At 39.0% G+C, this 16,451-nt stretch overlaps 1 protein-coding gene across 2 annotated transcripts in view; it reads right to left on the reverse strand.

The window, feature by feature from the left end:
• LOC126187701 (uncharacterized) overlaps nucleotides 1–16,451 on the reverse strand; it is a 248,975-nt gene that overhangs the window by 26,384 nt on the left and 206,140 nt on the right. For both annotated transcript variants that reach the window (XR_007537778.1, XM_049928943.1), the window contains exons 12-14: nucleotides 13,310–13,699; nucleotides 3,379–3,515; nucleotides 3,063–3,243 (exon numbers count right to left, since the gene is read on the reverse strand). Coding sequence is in view for 1 of the 2 variants with exons in the window: in XM_049928943.1 (XP_049784900.1) it covers nucleotides 3,063–3,243; nucleotides 3,379–3,515; nucleotides 13,310–13,699 (708 nt within the window). In the remaining variant the exon portion in view is untranslated. The remainder of the gene's footprint in view (nucleotides 1–3,062; nucleotides 3,244–3,378; nucleotides 3,516–13,309; nucleotides 13,700–16,451) is intronic.

A 16,451-nucleotide genomic window follows, 5' to 3' on the forward strand; every position in this document is an offset into this window, starting at 1 on the left:
CTCTATAGTGATTTTGTGCTGCTAGCTGTTGTCGAGATATGAGAGTTGAAGAGGTTGCCATCCTACTGTTGTGATTGCCAGGATATTGTCTGGCTATTTTGCATTAATATATTTTCTAAGTGGAAAAATATATGATTGTCTATAATGTTCCTAAGTGTTTGTGAATACTCTAGATTTTTTTTGAATGTTCTGGAATGCAATTTGGGAATGTCACAAACTCTAACAAAAGTGTCTTAAGCAGTGAGTCAGAGGAAGAAGGAGAGGGGGGAGGGGGGGCAGGAGATGGGCAAATACAAATGCAGAATATAGTACCAGGGGACAAAAAAATTAATTGATATTACAATGAACCAAGACCAGAGTGTAAACTTCTGATCAGTATTCTTAAATTCTCTCAATGTTCCTAGTATTCCCACGCAAAAAACTTCTAAACAAGATCGGAGAAGTTGAAATATTAACTGGAATATAAAAAGGCAAGTCAGTATTAATAGCACACATTCCACTCATTTGAAATAAGTTCCATTCAATTTTAAAATGTTCCAATTTCTGTTAAGATTAGTGTACAGTGTGACTATCAGTATAGCGTAAGGGCTGCAAACATGTCTTTGTACTCAAAAGTAAAAAACCAAGTGTCATTTATAAGAATACCAGTAAACTCCCAATTCTTTACAAAATTGAATTCTGGTACATAAAAAAGCTTCGCACTTCTGAGTGCTTACAAATGAGTTAATGTGTTAAATATTTGACATTAAGTATTGAAGTGAAGAAAAGTTTAGAGATGGTTTGATATTATATTTAAAGTTTGTTTGAAGTTGCTGATTGCATCAAACACTGGATGAATATCATCTGATAATCTGCACTTTGTTTTAAGCAAAACCTAGAGTTTCAAGCTTTTTATTGTTTATGATGTCATATCTCCTGAATTATGTATTGTACAATAACATAATTTTGCATGTCCATTCATTGGTATATTTGGATACTGTCTACAAAATGTGTTGTGATTACAGTTATTAGTAAAGAAGTAAAAATTTAAAATGTCACGGTGGATGATGATGTTTTACTGCACGAGTACTGAAAATCTAGAAAGCAATAACCTTTTTTTCCTTTTATCATTTTGTGGGGGGTCTCAGTGAGAAAATGTTTCTTTAAGGTTTGAAGTTATATGTAAAGTTTGGTGCATGTCACTAAGTGCTGTCATGCTCAAATACTGGATGAATTTAGTCTGGGTAATTTGTGTGTGTGAGTTATGCTACCTCAAAATGTGTGGGTCATTCAATAATTAAAGAGCCAAATTGGTCTGGAGAAAAAAGTGTTTATTTTTACAAAACAATACTTTTTCTACTTTTCAACATAATACTCTTGAACATTTATGCACTTGTTCCAATGGGCTACAAGCTTTTTTATTCGAGCTCCAAAGAACCCTTTATCTTGATGTTTGAACCAATTTCCCACAATCTTTTTCACATCCTCATTGTCCTGGAATCTCTTCCCACTTAATGCCTCCTTCAGTGCACCAAACAAATGGAAATCACTAGGTGCTAAATCAGGACTGTAAGGCAATACTTCCCAGCCCATTTTGTTGATGGTTTCATGGGTTAGTTGAGCAACATAAGGACATGCGTTGTCTTGCTGGAGAATCACACCTCTCCTCTGAGGTCAACGATGTCTCCCTGCCATCTAGCACCTTGTTTTAAAGCAAATCTGGGTAGTATTGGCTGTTCATTGTATGCTGCTCTTTGAGATAATCACAAAAAACTGGACCTTCAGCATCCCAAAACACCATCAACATGACATTTTCGGCTGATGCTTGGGCTTTGAATTTTTTCTTCACAGGTGAGTTGGTGTGCTTCCACTCCATGCTTTGTCTTTTTGATTTTGGGACCCATCTAGCACGCGTTTTGCGGTACTTCACCTTGTTACAGATAATGTTATGAACTGTACCAGTACTAACTTCAACCTTATCAACTATCATTTCCACAGTCACATGGTGTTTGGCACAAATAATGTCATCAATTTGACTTTCGGAGTTGAAACTGCAAATGGTCTGCCAGAATGGTGTTTGTCAGTAACTGAGTTGCAACCATTTTTTAACTGCTCTACCCACTTGTAAACATTTGCACGATTCATACAACCTTCACCATAAACTTTAGACATTCTGCAGTGTCTACAGTATCTATTCACTGGTTTCACACTTTCAGCAAGTAAAAAACGAATAACAGAACGTTGTTCAACTAATGAGGACGTTTCAAGCAGACTCACCATCTTGAAATGAACTTTTAAGGTTATAAGCAGAACAGTGTTGATACATCAGCTGATCAGGGCTCATCCCAGTGATGCCAACTTAAAGCCATAAAAGTACCAAACTTGCCCTACTAACTGTTTTTTTCCCCAGACCAATTTGTCTCTATTTATTGAATGACCCTCATATTTACACAGTATCTACATGTAATATTTGTCATATTGTCTTAAATTTTTAATGTAAGACCTAATGAGTAGATGATAATAGCATTTTAAATTTTTAATTTCAATCAATAATTACATGAAATATTGAAAATCAAATTCTTTTTGTCCCTGGAAGCTGTAAAATAGGCACCCTGCAACTGGAAGTAGGTGCTCTGAACTGAGTCAGCCATTTAGTAATGTTGACAGATTAAAATTATGTGCCAGACCAGGATTTGAACCTGGGACGTTTGCCTTTTGTGGCCAAGTGTTCTACCAAATGAGCTGTCCAAGCCTGAGTCATGGCCTACTATCACAGCTATACATTTGGGAAATAAAGCTGTGAGGATGAGCAGTGCTTGAGTAGCTCAGTAGGTAGAGCACTTGGCCACAAAAGGCAAAAGTCCTAGGTTCGAATCCCAGGCTGGCACACTTTTATCTGACATCAACACACATTCCTCTGCAGAGTAAACTTTCAATAAGTTGGATGCTATACAAATAAGATGATTAATTGCTTATTTATTCCAGTTCAGAAAACAAATGGAAAAAAGCGCAAACAAAGCTACTATTCAGTATAATTACTTTAAAGATACAGCTATGACATTAAGTTACACATGCTTTGATACCTGCTGCGAGAGTGGTTGATGAGGCAGGCTGGTGGCTTCATGTTAGATTCAGAGTCAGAGCTAGCCAGTGAATAACCTGCAGGACGACCACCATGTGCTAGCTCCCGCCTGTAATTGTCTGAGGAAGATGAGTGTGGTGTGGATACACCGCCATGATCTTCAGCTTGATACATACTTGTACCTGAAAAAATTGCTTGAATACATATAATTGGCATCTTATTTTCAAAATTTAGCTCTTGTTTAGCAGTCGATTCTAGAACTACTTATTGTTCTTTATTACTACATTAAAGTAGAAATATGATGGTATATATTGTACCTGATAGGCCATTACTTTGATGGTGTGGTTTCACGTAGACGTGGCTGTTCTTCGGAATATCACATACAATTTGTGGATGAACAGTAGCTCGTTTTTTCTCCATATATGACAAAGACTCATGTGAAGAGTCATTGTACCTATGAACAAGAAGGCAGAGTGGAAACTTCTTGTATGTGACAATAAGTATAGCGTAGCCTTTGAATTTCTAACATTCCAAAACAGTATCAGAAATAAAAACACATGAGTTGAAGTACATTGCACCATCCATTGCAAGAAAAATTTCTCAAACATCACACATAGCACTAATCTGATTATACCCACAAAATGAAAGAAAAATTTAATTTTATTCACTCAAACAATGGAAACTCCAGGTAGGAATATCAACATTGTAGGAAAAAGCAGATTGCTGCTTTCCATAAAGAAGACATGTCAAGTTGCAGACAGGCACAATTCAAAGACACTCACATAAAGCTTTCAGCCACAGCCTTCATCAGGAAGAGAGAGACATATGCCAATCACACATACAAGCAAGCACACCTCACACAAACATAACTGCCAATTCCAGCATCTCAGGCCCGAGATGCTGGAGTTGGTGGTCATGTGTGCATAAGGTGTGCTTGTTTGTGTGTGTGAATGGTATGTGTCTCTCTTTTACTGATGAAGGCTGTGGCCAAAAGCTTTATGTCAGTGACTTAACTGTGCCTGTCTGCAACTTTGCATGTCTTCTTTATGGTAAGTAGCATTCTGTCTTTTTCTACATTTTTTATTTTATCCTTTCTTTTAATTGGTCCCCATTTTGATCATTTGACCCTTATGTGAGAGACTTGCTTTCTGTGTTTTAATATCTATTCAATTGCAATGATACTTTGATGGTTATATTTTGGAATTTTCTGAGAATCTTAAAATATTTCATCTTCATGGGGTTGACACAAAGTGCTTAGGAACATGTTTCCTTCACCAGATGTCTCTAATTTATTTGTCATATTGATATGAGTAAGTATGCATTTTGTTATCACTGGAGCTGTAAAAAGAGGTTTGGGAGGTATGTATCCCACATGCAAGATTATATTTCTCCCTCTCTCTGCCCATCTCTTTTCCTGGAGCTAAATAATCTACAGAAGTTTATATATCTGTCAGGAAAAGTATACCTGTAGAATGAGCCACTGCATGTTAATGTAAAATTGTGTACTTACAATAGGATTTATATACATGGGTGATTATTTTGGTATTGTGGTATTTACATAAAAGATTTAAGAAATCTGAAACATTGATCTGATTTGGCAGCATAACAAAAAGAGCAATATTAAATAAAAAATCATATGTACTTCAGTACCTATATAAAAACGTGCATATTTGAATGCAATGATATGTCAAAATTTCGAAGGATTCAGTGAAGAATGAGATTTTTGCTTTTCACACACACACACACACACACACACACACACACACACCATATGGCACTCCATATTTGAATGCAAAATTTTGTCAAAATTTCAATGTTATCAGTGCATAACTTATGGAAATTTGCAGTTTTGTGCAAATGAACAATTTCATCTACATAAATAAAACTTTAAATGTTTGTTTGTACAAAATTGCAGATCTCCAAAAGTTCATCTGTGATTCCTTTGAAATTTTGACGCAATGTTGCATTCAAATCATGTGTTTTTATATACCTACTGGAGTGCCACATGGTGTGTGTGTGTGTGTGTGTGTGTGTGTGTGTGTGTGTGTGTGTGTGTGTGTGTGTGTTTTGTAAACGTTATTACCAAAAGTCTCGAAAAGTTCTTGTCTGATTTGCTTCAGATTTTTACACAATATTCGTGGTTCATGGTGTGGGTTCCTGTAGTCATGTCCTAGTTCATGAACCACGGGCAACGTATGAGTGGCCAAGTAAGTGATCCCAACAGTCGGGATACCAGTTACTTTGGAATAAGGCTGGGCATCTCGGACATATTCTGAGTCGTGGTCACCTTTGTGCTCATACGGCAAAGACTACCAAATCCACCGGTTAGTCCCTCAGCCGTTAGGGGTAAAACCCAATGGGACTCGGGGGAAGTAAGGCTAGCAACCTGCTTCCCTGGTACTTTAAATATGATGCTGGCAACAATCAGAGCAAAATGACTCGGACCTTTGGAGGTGACGAAGTCCCACCTCTAACTGAAAAACCAGGGATTCCTAAGATACGACTTGGCAAACAAATGGTAAAGAGATGGGGAGCTGTTAATATCAATGGGGGATACTCTGGGAAGAAGGTAGAGCTGGCAGAGGCTGCAAGTAAGATGGGGCTGGACGTTTTAGCTGTTAGTGACATTCGGGTAAGGGGTGAGAAAGAAAAGGAAGTGGGAGAATACAAGGTCTACCTGTCAGGAGTCAAAGCAGGAATAGCACAATGGGGTGTAGGGCTTTACATCAGGAAAGAAATGGAACCCAGCGTAGTTGCGATGAGGTATGTAAATGAACGACTGATGTGGATAGATTTGACAGTGCCTAGCAAGAAAATTAGGATTGTGTCAGTATATTCGCATTGTGAAGGGACAGATCAAGATAAGATGGATAGTTTTTATGAGGCACTCAGTGATGTAGTTGTTAGAGTAAAGGACAAGGACAGTGTTCTGCTCATGGGTGATTTTAACGCCAGGATTGGAAATCGAACAGAAGGGTATGAAAAGGTTATGGGTAAATTTGGAGAGGATATGGAGGCCAACAGGAACGGGAAACAACTCTTGGATTTCTGTGCCAGTATGGGTGTAGTAATCACAAACTCCTTTTTTAAACATAAGAACATTCACCGGTATACTTGGGAAGGCAGGGGAACCAGATCTGTCATTGACTATATAATAACAGATCAGGAATTCAGGAAGGCTGTGAGGGACACACGTGTATTCAGGGGATTCTTCGATGACACTGATCATTATTTAATATGCAGTGAAATTGGGATTGTGAGGCCGAAAGTGCAGGAGGTCAGGTCCATATGTAGGAGGATAAGAGTGGAGAAACTTCAGGATAAGGAAATCAGGCACAAGTACATAACAGCGATCTCAGAAAGGTACCAGTTAGTTGAATGTAGTCAATTACAGTCATTGGAAAAGGAATGGACAAGGTACAGGGACACAGTACTAGAAGTGGCTGAAGAATGTCTTGGAACAGTAGTGTGTAAAAGTAGAATGAAGCAAACAGCTTGGTGGAATGACACAGTCAAGACAGCCTGTAAAAGGAAAAAGAAGGCGTATCAGAAATGGCTACATACTAGAACTCAGGTAGACAGAGAAAGTTATGTTGAAGAAAGAAACAAAGCCAAACAGATAATTGCAGCATCCAAGAAGAAATCTTGGGAAGACTCTGGAAACAGGTTGGAGACTATGGGTCAAGCTGCTGGAAAACCATTCTGGAGTGTAATTAGCAGTCTTCGAAAGGGAGGTAAGAAGGAAATGACAAGTATTTTGGACAGGTCAGGAAAACTGCTGGTGAATCCTGTGGATGCCTTGAGCAGATGGAGGGAATAGTTTGACGAGTTGCTTAATGTAGGTGAAAATGCGATCAGTAATGTTTCAGATTTCGGGGTAGAATGGGATAGGAATGATGATGGAAATAGGATCACATTTGAGGAAGTGGAGGAAATGGTCAATAGATTGTAGTGCAATAAAGCAGCTGGGGTGGATGAAATTAAGTCATAACTCATCAAATACAGTGGAATGTCAGGTCTTAAATTGCTACACAGGATAATTGAAATGGCCTGGGAGTCGGGACAGGTTCCGTCAGACTGGACAAAAGCAGTAATCACACCAATCTTTAAACATGGAAACAGAAAAGATTGTAACAACTACAACTCTTTAATCAGCGTTGTGGGTAAAATCTTCTCAGGTATTGTTGAAAGGAAAGTGTGAGTATTAGTTTAGGACCAGTTGGATGAAAATCAGTGTGAGTTTAGGCCTCTTAGAGGTTGTCAGGACCAGATCTTTAGCTTACAGCAAATAATGGAGAAGTGTTATGAGTGGAACAGGGAATTGTATCTATGCTTTATAGATCTAGAAAAGGCATATGACCGGGTTCGTAGGAGGAAGTTATTGTCTGTTCTATGAGATTATGGAATAGGAGACAAACTCTTTACATGGATAGTCAGGCAGCAGTTTGAGTTGACGGTAAATTGAGTTCATGGTTCAGAGTAGTTTCAGGGGTAAGACAAGGCTGCAACCTGTCTCCACTGTTGTTCATATTATTTATGGATCGTATGTTGAAAACAATAAACTGTCTGGGTGAGATTAAGGTACGTGAACACAAAATAAGCAGTCTTGCATATGCGGATGACTTAGTTGTGATGGCAGATTCGATTGAAAGTTTGCAAAGTAATATTTCAGAGCTAGATCAGAAAAGTAAGGACTATGGTATGAAGATTAGCATCTCCAAAACGAAAGTAAGGATGTCAACATCTTTAGTAATGAACCATTTTTAGATGGAGAAAGCAAGTCAAATGAGTATATGTGTTTCATTAAGACCACTTCTGTTGTTTTATTTCAATAAAACGAAACACTTTTGGTGACAAAAATAAGCATTTCCTTGGAGTCGCAAGACAGATTTAAAATACCTTCACTAATTTCAGAAATGATCTCAGAAAAAAGTAGGCCTCCTAAAAGAAGTGTATAAGGCAGGGAAGAGTTGTGTAAACCAACACTGTAGGTGACCACCAACAAAATGTTGGTTCTACTATGTTCGTTATTGTTGGTTATTAGTTATTGTGTTATGTTTATTATTTTGTAAGTGTTGTGTGATTTTTCTTTTGAGAAATATATGTGTACATAGTGTACAAACTGTCAGCGACTGCCACAATTTTTTCTTCTTACCACCCATACTTTCTAATATATTAATTATTTTTGAAGTGCCAAAATGTACTAGAATAAATGTTTATAAAACACTGCACTGTACAATGTACTTGCGGTGAGACAATTGCAATTTCTGAGATCCATCCCCAATGGCCTCTGGTCTGCTGAGGAGCAGCACAGTCCTGGGTAAACCACGAAAATCTGCCGCATTATCCCACAAACAAACAGACCCAGCCTGCAGGCAGATTTTTGGGACTAGATCAAATGGGCAGGGTTTGTACTTTAGTAGGAAACTATGGGCTTTAGATTGGCAGGCCCGATCTGTTAGAGATAGCCGCAGAAATGGCCTGTGGTTTTGGCCCGTCATGGAAGTCCACTCATGTGGCCAGCTATTCATGTGTCGCAGGCACTATGTTGACAAAATGAGACCGTGGCGATAAATCAGTGCAACAGATAACTTGTGCAGATACTCTGAGAACCATACTAATGAGGAGTGGTAGCAACTCACCTAAAGATGATCACTGAGCAGCAGGCAGGCACATATAAAGGACAATAAAACTCTTACTACAAAATTTTCAGCCATAGCCTTTGTCAGAAAATGAGAGCATACACACATTCCCTCAGACACAACTTGTGCACACGTGACTGCTACCTCGAGCCTGCACACATGACTGCTATCTCGAGCCGCAGTGTCAACAGTCTCTTAGAATCAGATCCAAACAAACCACTCCTCACGCCTCCCTGCCTCTCGTTGGCAGCTGCTAGGCTAGTGGCAAGATGTGGTGGCAGCACTGACTGCAAGCTGAGAGGAATGGTAGAAAGGGGAGAAGCACTAAAAATGAGGGAGTAGGGAAACGGCACATGTACTCAGCTGCACCCAGGCAGCAACAATGTGTGACATCTCAGTAAACAAACTGTTTCACCTTCTGAGACAAAAATGACATTTTTCCAGTTTTTCTTTTTCTTTTTTTTCCCCTGATATTTCCCTGACTTGTTTGAAATTCTTTGATTTCGGGAACTTGTGGCAACCTTGATAATTGCCATCAGTGACTGTGCACTGCAGAAGTCAGCTGTGTGCAGTCAGCTGGCATGCAGGAGATCGAACAGGTCTGCGCAACCTTGTTGCGATGATGACAGGTGCTTCACCCACCAACTCATAGTACTTTTGGTCACTGCCAGGCCTCTGTAAACATTGTGCAAGTGCCTATGAATACTGGCAATGACCTAGACTCCTATAAAAAAAAAAAAAACCTCAGTGATAGCTCTCAACTTGGAACGCACCTCCACTACAGATGCCACTTTGAAGGCTACATATAATGCCACCACCTGCGGGAACATCATGAAACTAAGGGCTGAGGTAGGAGTGTCCCACAATGAATTTCACATTTTTTCAATCAAAATTGGCTGAGAAAATAGTATGATTTTGACGAATGTTGCTACATAACTTTTACATGAATGATTCCTTTTGATATGGTAGAGCAATAATTATGTGTTTTCTAGTATTATCAATTTTTTTCAGTTACATGCTTTTCATAATTCATTGTTTTCATATACACACACATACTAACATGATAACACGGCAGTTTTAATGGTATATGACTATTTTGGAAAAAATATGGATATATTTATGTTTTCAGCAGCCCTAGTATGGATTCGACTTACTACTAGTACTTAATAAAATGATCATCTGCACAAGAATATTAATGACTTCTGGCCTTTGTATGTGTTTGAACATTCATGATTATAAACAAAACAATGGAAAGTCCAGGATGGAATTACCACCAATTACCACCATATGAGAAGAATAGATTGTTATTCACCACCGATAGGAGGCACTGAGTCACAGACAAACACAATGAAAAAGACTGCTAAACATTTAAGCTTTTGGTGAAAAAAACGGTCCTTCTTCCAAAATAGAGAACGTGCACACACTCTCATTCGAACCACATTCTATTTCTAATTTGGAATATGGGACTTCTTTGCTCAAAAGCTTAAAAGTTTAGCAGTCTTTTTCATTGTGCCTGTTTGTGAATCAATCCCTCCTGTATGAAGTGAGTAGCAATCTATCCTTTTCAGATTCGTAAATGAGTTTTAAACACATTTGTTCATTGTGTACATATCATACTGTACTGAAATATGGCAAATGCTTATAGAGTTTTGGTTGAACCACATTTGAATATTATTTAACAGACATGACTTATGGTACTGTAATATGCATGGCATTTTCTGAGCATCTAATTTTTTATCATTATCTTTTTACTTCTCTCCTCCCCCACCCCTCCTTGTTTACCTTCTGACTGTACCTAGCTGCCTTACTCTATCTGCACCCTGTCCCTGTCCTACCCTGCTCTCCCTCCTCCTCACCACCCCAGCCACCCTAGAAAAAGATATTTTGAATATGGTATCAGTATTTTTTGTAGCAGTCTAAATATTTTATTGGGCATTTTAACTTGAACCTTTGTTCCATATTAGAACCCCAAGTTAAAACTTTCGTGGAATAGTGGGATGTCATTATGCTGTGATAATTAACATAGTGTAAGCTGTGCATACATGAATGTAAATGATAAACTTGGGAAATGTTGAAGGTAATCAGATGATCGGAATAGCAAGTCAACATACATCGAGAGCAGCGTGATTGGATGCTGCTGTTGGCATGGTACAACACTTCCCCCTTGTCCACATCCCCTTGTAGACTGATATTTGTTCTGCAGCACCAAATTTTGTTATTTTAGAGAAAGATGATTAGTATAGAAAGGTACATCTGTCAGACTGCAATATTTTGTTAATGTTGGTAGTTTCCAGAAGACAAAACATTAAAATTTCATTATTTATATTGTAACTCCATTGCAAAGTAACCTCATCTTAATAAATTACATGACAGTAGCAATGGAAAAGAAAGTTTGCTTACAACATTAACCACAGCAATTAAGAATCACAGAATCTCAAAAGATTAAAAGTAGGCATTACTAGTCTCTGAAACAATAAATTACACGGGTACTTGATGTACAAATATCTGGCATTACTTAGGGACTAATGTAAAAAGTTAAAAAAATGTTTTAATTATTAGCATATATGAGTATTTGAAACCATGAAGTGATAGATGAATAGTAATTGAATACTGTTATAGAAACGCAACAGTTTTTCTGCTAATTAAATTGTTCATTTACAGCTATATGAAATATGTGTCAAACAATGGAAAATCCAGTATGGAATAATGATCACACGGTGTCCTGCTAGTCACTACCGATGCCCCCTCCCCTTACACTAACACCCCTACTGTCCATAGCCTTGCCACTATTGAACACTACCTTTTCCAGTGCCTGATGGATTTGAAACCTACAACCTCCTTCCTGGTCACCATGACCAACTATATCCTCACCCACAATTACTTCTGCTTTGAAGCCATCACCTACAAACAAATCTGGGGAATGGCAATGGGCACCCACATGGCACCATCCTATGCCAACCTACTCATGGGCCATCTAGAGAAATCCTTCCTAATCACCCAGAATCCCAAACCCCTCACCTCGTTCAGATTCACTGATGACATATTCATGATCTGAATCAAGGATGGTGAGGACACCCTATTCACATCCCTCCAGAACCTGAACAGCTTCTCCCCCATTCGCTTCATCTGGTCCACCTCAACCCACTAAGCCACCATCCTCAATGTTGACCTCCACCTCAAAGATGGCTACATCAGTACCTCTGCCCATAACAAACCTACCAACCACCAGCAATACCTCAACTTTGGCAGCTGCCACGATTTCCATACCAAGAAGTCCCTCCCATACATCTTTGCCACCTGTAGTCATCATATCTGTAGTGACAATAAATTCTTCTAGAAATATATCAGGGGTCCTACTGAGGCCTTCAAAGACTGTAATTATCCTCCCAGGTTTGTTCAGAAACAAATCTCCCATGCCGCCTTATCTCTCCAGTCAACCACCACCTCCCAAAGTCCTCTGTCCAGCCACAGAAGAACATTTCCCTTGTGATTCAGTACCACCCAGGACTGGAGCAACTGAATCACGTTTTCTACCATGGTTTCATCTACCTCTCATCGTGCCCTAAAATGAGGAGTATCCTTCACACCTCTCCCACCCTCCTTCTCCCACCCACTGAACCTGCACAATATCCTTGTCCATCCCTACACAGCCCTTGCTCCCAACCCCTTGCCTCATGGCTCATATCCCTGTAATAGATTCAAAACCTGCCCCATATCTTCTCCCACCACCATCTACTCCAGTCCAGTCACAAGCATCACCTCTGCCATCAAAGACTGGGCTATGTGTGAAACTAGTAATGTGATCTACATGCTAAGCTGCAATCACTGTGCTACACTCTACATGGGCATAACAAGCAACAAGATCTCCAACTGTGTGAACAGCTGCATGAAACAGCTTGACCACCCAGTTGCTGATCATGCTGCCCAACACAACGTTCTTCATTTCAGTGATTGTCTCACAGCCGGTGTCATTTGGATCCTTCCTACCAACACCAGCTATTCTGAATTGCACAGGTGGGAACTCTACCTGAAATGTATCCTATGTTCCTGTAACCCTCCTGGCATCTATGTTTGGTAGTCATTGTCCACCCACCTATGTCTTTCCTTGTTCCCACTACAGCATTACACAGCCTTCTATTCCACCAACACACCCACAGTCTTTTTACTTCTCTCCTCCCTCCCCCCCCCCCCCCTCTCCTGGACCTCATTTACCTCCTGACTGCACCTAGCTGCCCTACCCTATTTGCACCCTGTCCCTGTCCTACCCTGCCATCCCTCCTCCTCCCCACCCCAGCCTCTTCTTTACCCCCACCACCCAGATTGCTTCTCCCACCATGTGCAGTTGCTCACAGTCTAGCCTCTGCATAACCCACAGGATCTATTAAAAACCTCAGCATGTGAACTTAATGTGTGTTATACAGACACTGTTTATGATAGCTCTCTCCTACTTTACCATTTCTAAATAGTTTAAGATTATTTTTTATGATGCAATCTATGAACATTGTGTGTGAGGGGATGAAACCTGCAAGCCGTGTGAATTAGTGAGCATTTGATGGCCTGGTAGCCATGCTGGACAGTAATGAGGACAAAGTTGTTTGATACTGACCTAGAGGAGGGCCTGTAGTCACGATACTCCCTTCGTGGTTCACGGTATTCTGATAGTACTTGTGTGGATGTAGCAGTGGTTGTCCCTGTTATTGGGGAGGATGCAGGCGGTGGCGATGGCTGAGGTGAGGCAGCACCATCTGGCTCAGCACGTGCACCACCCCAACCAGCAGGCAATGACGAGTAGAGTTGTTCATCCAGTGAGAAGAGCCGCAGTTGCTGCCGGATATTGGCTTTCTCACGTGCACGTTTCCGCTGGAACTCTTCCTCTACTTGGCGCATTGCCTCCAGTTCACTTAGTCTCTGCTTCTCCTTCAGCTCTGCTTCACGGGACAATCGCTCTGCTAGCCTTCGTCGCTCAATCTGCCTCACTGTGCTCTGGAAAGTGAACCTGCAATGACAGAACACTTGTATGCTCCCTCTGTTTTTCAAGTTACCTTAGATTAAGTTCGTGTATGTAAGCCTGCATCATCTGATGAACAATAAGTGTTTTCTCTATTAACTGCAGTCAAAACATTTAATTTAAATACATTGACAAAAAGAAAAAAAAAACCATGACATATTCTAGATTGTGAACAAATAGCACATTTCTTCCAACTGAATGTAAAGAATTTGATAAATCACCTCCAAGACCATGTATTGGCTTCACTATATTCTGACCATAGAGCAGTGATTAACCGAGTAATCTTTCATCAGTTGTGTCAACGAAATTTGTGTGTGTTGTGATATATTGTTTATTTTTCAACATTTGCAAATACTGTGAAAAACTCTTATGATATTGTCAATTGTAAACTTAATTTGTGTTTTTTTAGAAACTTTTGGCAACGATATCCTTACTCAAAAACAACTGTTCCTTAATTTTATTGTGTAATTCAGTGTATAGCTACATGTGTCAATGTACAATTGTACTTTTGAGAATTTTTATAAGTTATAAGTGTTATGTATAACTAATTTCACAGCAAATAAGTATTTGTGATTTACATTTACTGTAAATAACTAAAATACGTGTTACGAATATAATAGAGGGAAACGTTCCACGTGGGAAAAATATATTTAAAAAGAAAGATGATGAGACTTACCAAACAAAAGCGCTGGCAGGTCGATAGACACACAGACAAACACAAACATACACACAAAATCTAGCTTTCGCAACCAATGGTTGCCTCGTCAGGAAAGAGGGAAGGAGAGGGAAAGACAAAAGGCAAATCCTTTTGTCTTTCCCTCTCCTTCCCTCTTTCCTGACGAGGCAACCATTGGTTGCGAAAGCTAGATTTTGTGTGTATGTTTGTGTTTGTCTGTGTGTCTATCGACCTGCCAGCGCTTTTGTTTGGTAAGTCTCATCATCTTTCTTTTTAAATATAAAATACGTGTTACGTTAGATTTCTCTTTTAACAGGAGTGTATATGTCTTCTGCATTGCTAACAGATTTGACAGTGACATTAATTTAAATGCCATTGTCAAATCTGTTAGCAACTATAACAACAAAAAATTTGAGGAATTTAATAACTTTTATACAAAATGTTTCTGCTGCCTTCATAGAAATCTCATTTTGTGTATTAATTTCTTCAGTTCATAAAGGGAATTAGTAATACTTTTACTTAACAGGTACAGAAATTAAAAGAAAATCAGCAAGCTTATTTTAAAGTACGTTGTTTACTGTTCTGTAATACATTGTTCAAGCCACAATGCAGCCACACTGTGAATGCTGTTCTCGAACACAGTGTAATATGGCAGACCAAGAGACACTATAATTAAGTGACCAATGTCATATTTACCAAACAACTTGACCCACCCTCTCTTTCATTAGACAAATATTCAAACTCATTTATGTTAATTATTCAAAACTTTGTCATCATTGCCTGGAATGTAAGTTAATTCTTTCGTCAATATGTAAAAGCTGCATTAGTCAGATGTGTAAACATCATTTAGTGTTTGCATAAAATTTTTGGTGAAGACATACACATCACTCAAAAATATACAGTTTAGTAATAAATGCTCAAAATAAAGCTGGAAATGCATTAATTATTAGGGGAACAAAAACTTAATAACTAAATATTTTTAAAACTTGTTATTTTATGAACTTCAGATGTGATAACTGAATATTTCATTAATTTGAGAAGTCAGTTTGCATTTACATTTCAACATGTAGTGCAATCAAATTTAATCAAAATTAAACTTTGTGACTGTAAAATTTGTTAAAATTGTAATTTCAACAATGATTTATTGATTTTTATTGTCAATAATGTGTAAAGAGACAGGAATAAGAGTTTGCAAGTTAGTTGTTGAGTTGTTGGCAGTCAGTTGTAAAAGTTGTATGGTGCTCCATTTCTAATCAAATTTGAGTCAGTTTTGTATTTGTATTCAGAAAAATTGCCAAATAGTCATTAAAGTGCAAGTGAAAGTTAAATTACAGTGTGATCATTTCATTAGTTAGTCGCAAAAATGTCTTGCGTAACAAAAACATGGAAAACGTTTGTTTGCCACAAAAACCTACACACCTCGATTGTCAATGCCTGAACAAACTGGAAGATAAGTATTATTATTTACTATTGTGACTTCACTGCAACCATACTAAATTCTTGGATCTTACATATGAACTGGTAGCTAGTAAAATGTTGCAACATACATAATTGATGGATACAAGCAGCTGGAAATCACCATGACTACTATCAAGTGACTTGATACTGCAGGAAACGAGTGTATGGGAGGAATCCTTAGAGGCGTGTATCAGAGGTTCCAGTGGTACCTCAAGTACAATCTTTTCCTGTGTGTACTGTCTCCTCTGCAGGAACTACAGGACCTATTACCAATGGTCCACTTGACAGTGAGTGTCATGTCAGTGGTACATCTAGGTGCCCTGTACAGGGGAAACAGGGACCATGGAGAACTCTGTGTGTTACACCCATCCCCATACCCAACAAGTTCAAGGTGCTTGGTTAGTTGGTTGATTTGGGGGAGGGGGCAAAAAAGCGAGGTCATTGTTCCCATCGGAAGGATGGAGAAGGAAGCTGTGACCTTTCAAAGGAGCCATCCCAGTATTTGCCTGAAGCGATTTAAGGAAGTGGAAGGCTTGAACCAGAGACTGCAAAGATTCTGAGACAAGCTAGGCTGTGATGTCTTATATTTATGCCATAGGGCTCTGA

Source organism: Schistocerca cancellata, chromosome 5 (assembly GCF_023864275.1).
Source record: "Schistocerca cancellata isolate TAMUIC-IGC-003103 chromosome 5, iqSchCanc2.1, whole genome shotgun sequence".
Classification (NCBI taxonomy): Eukaryota; Metazoa; Arthropoda; class Insecta; order Orthoptera; family Acrididae; genus Schistocerca; species Schistocerca cancellata.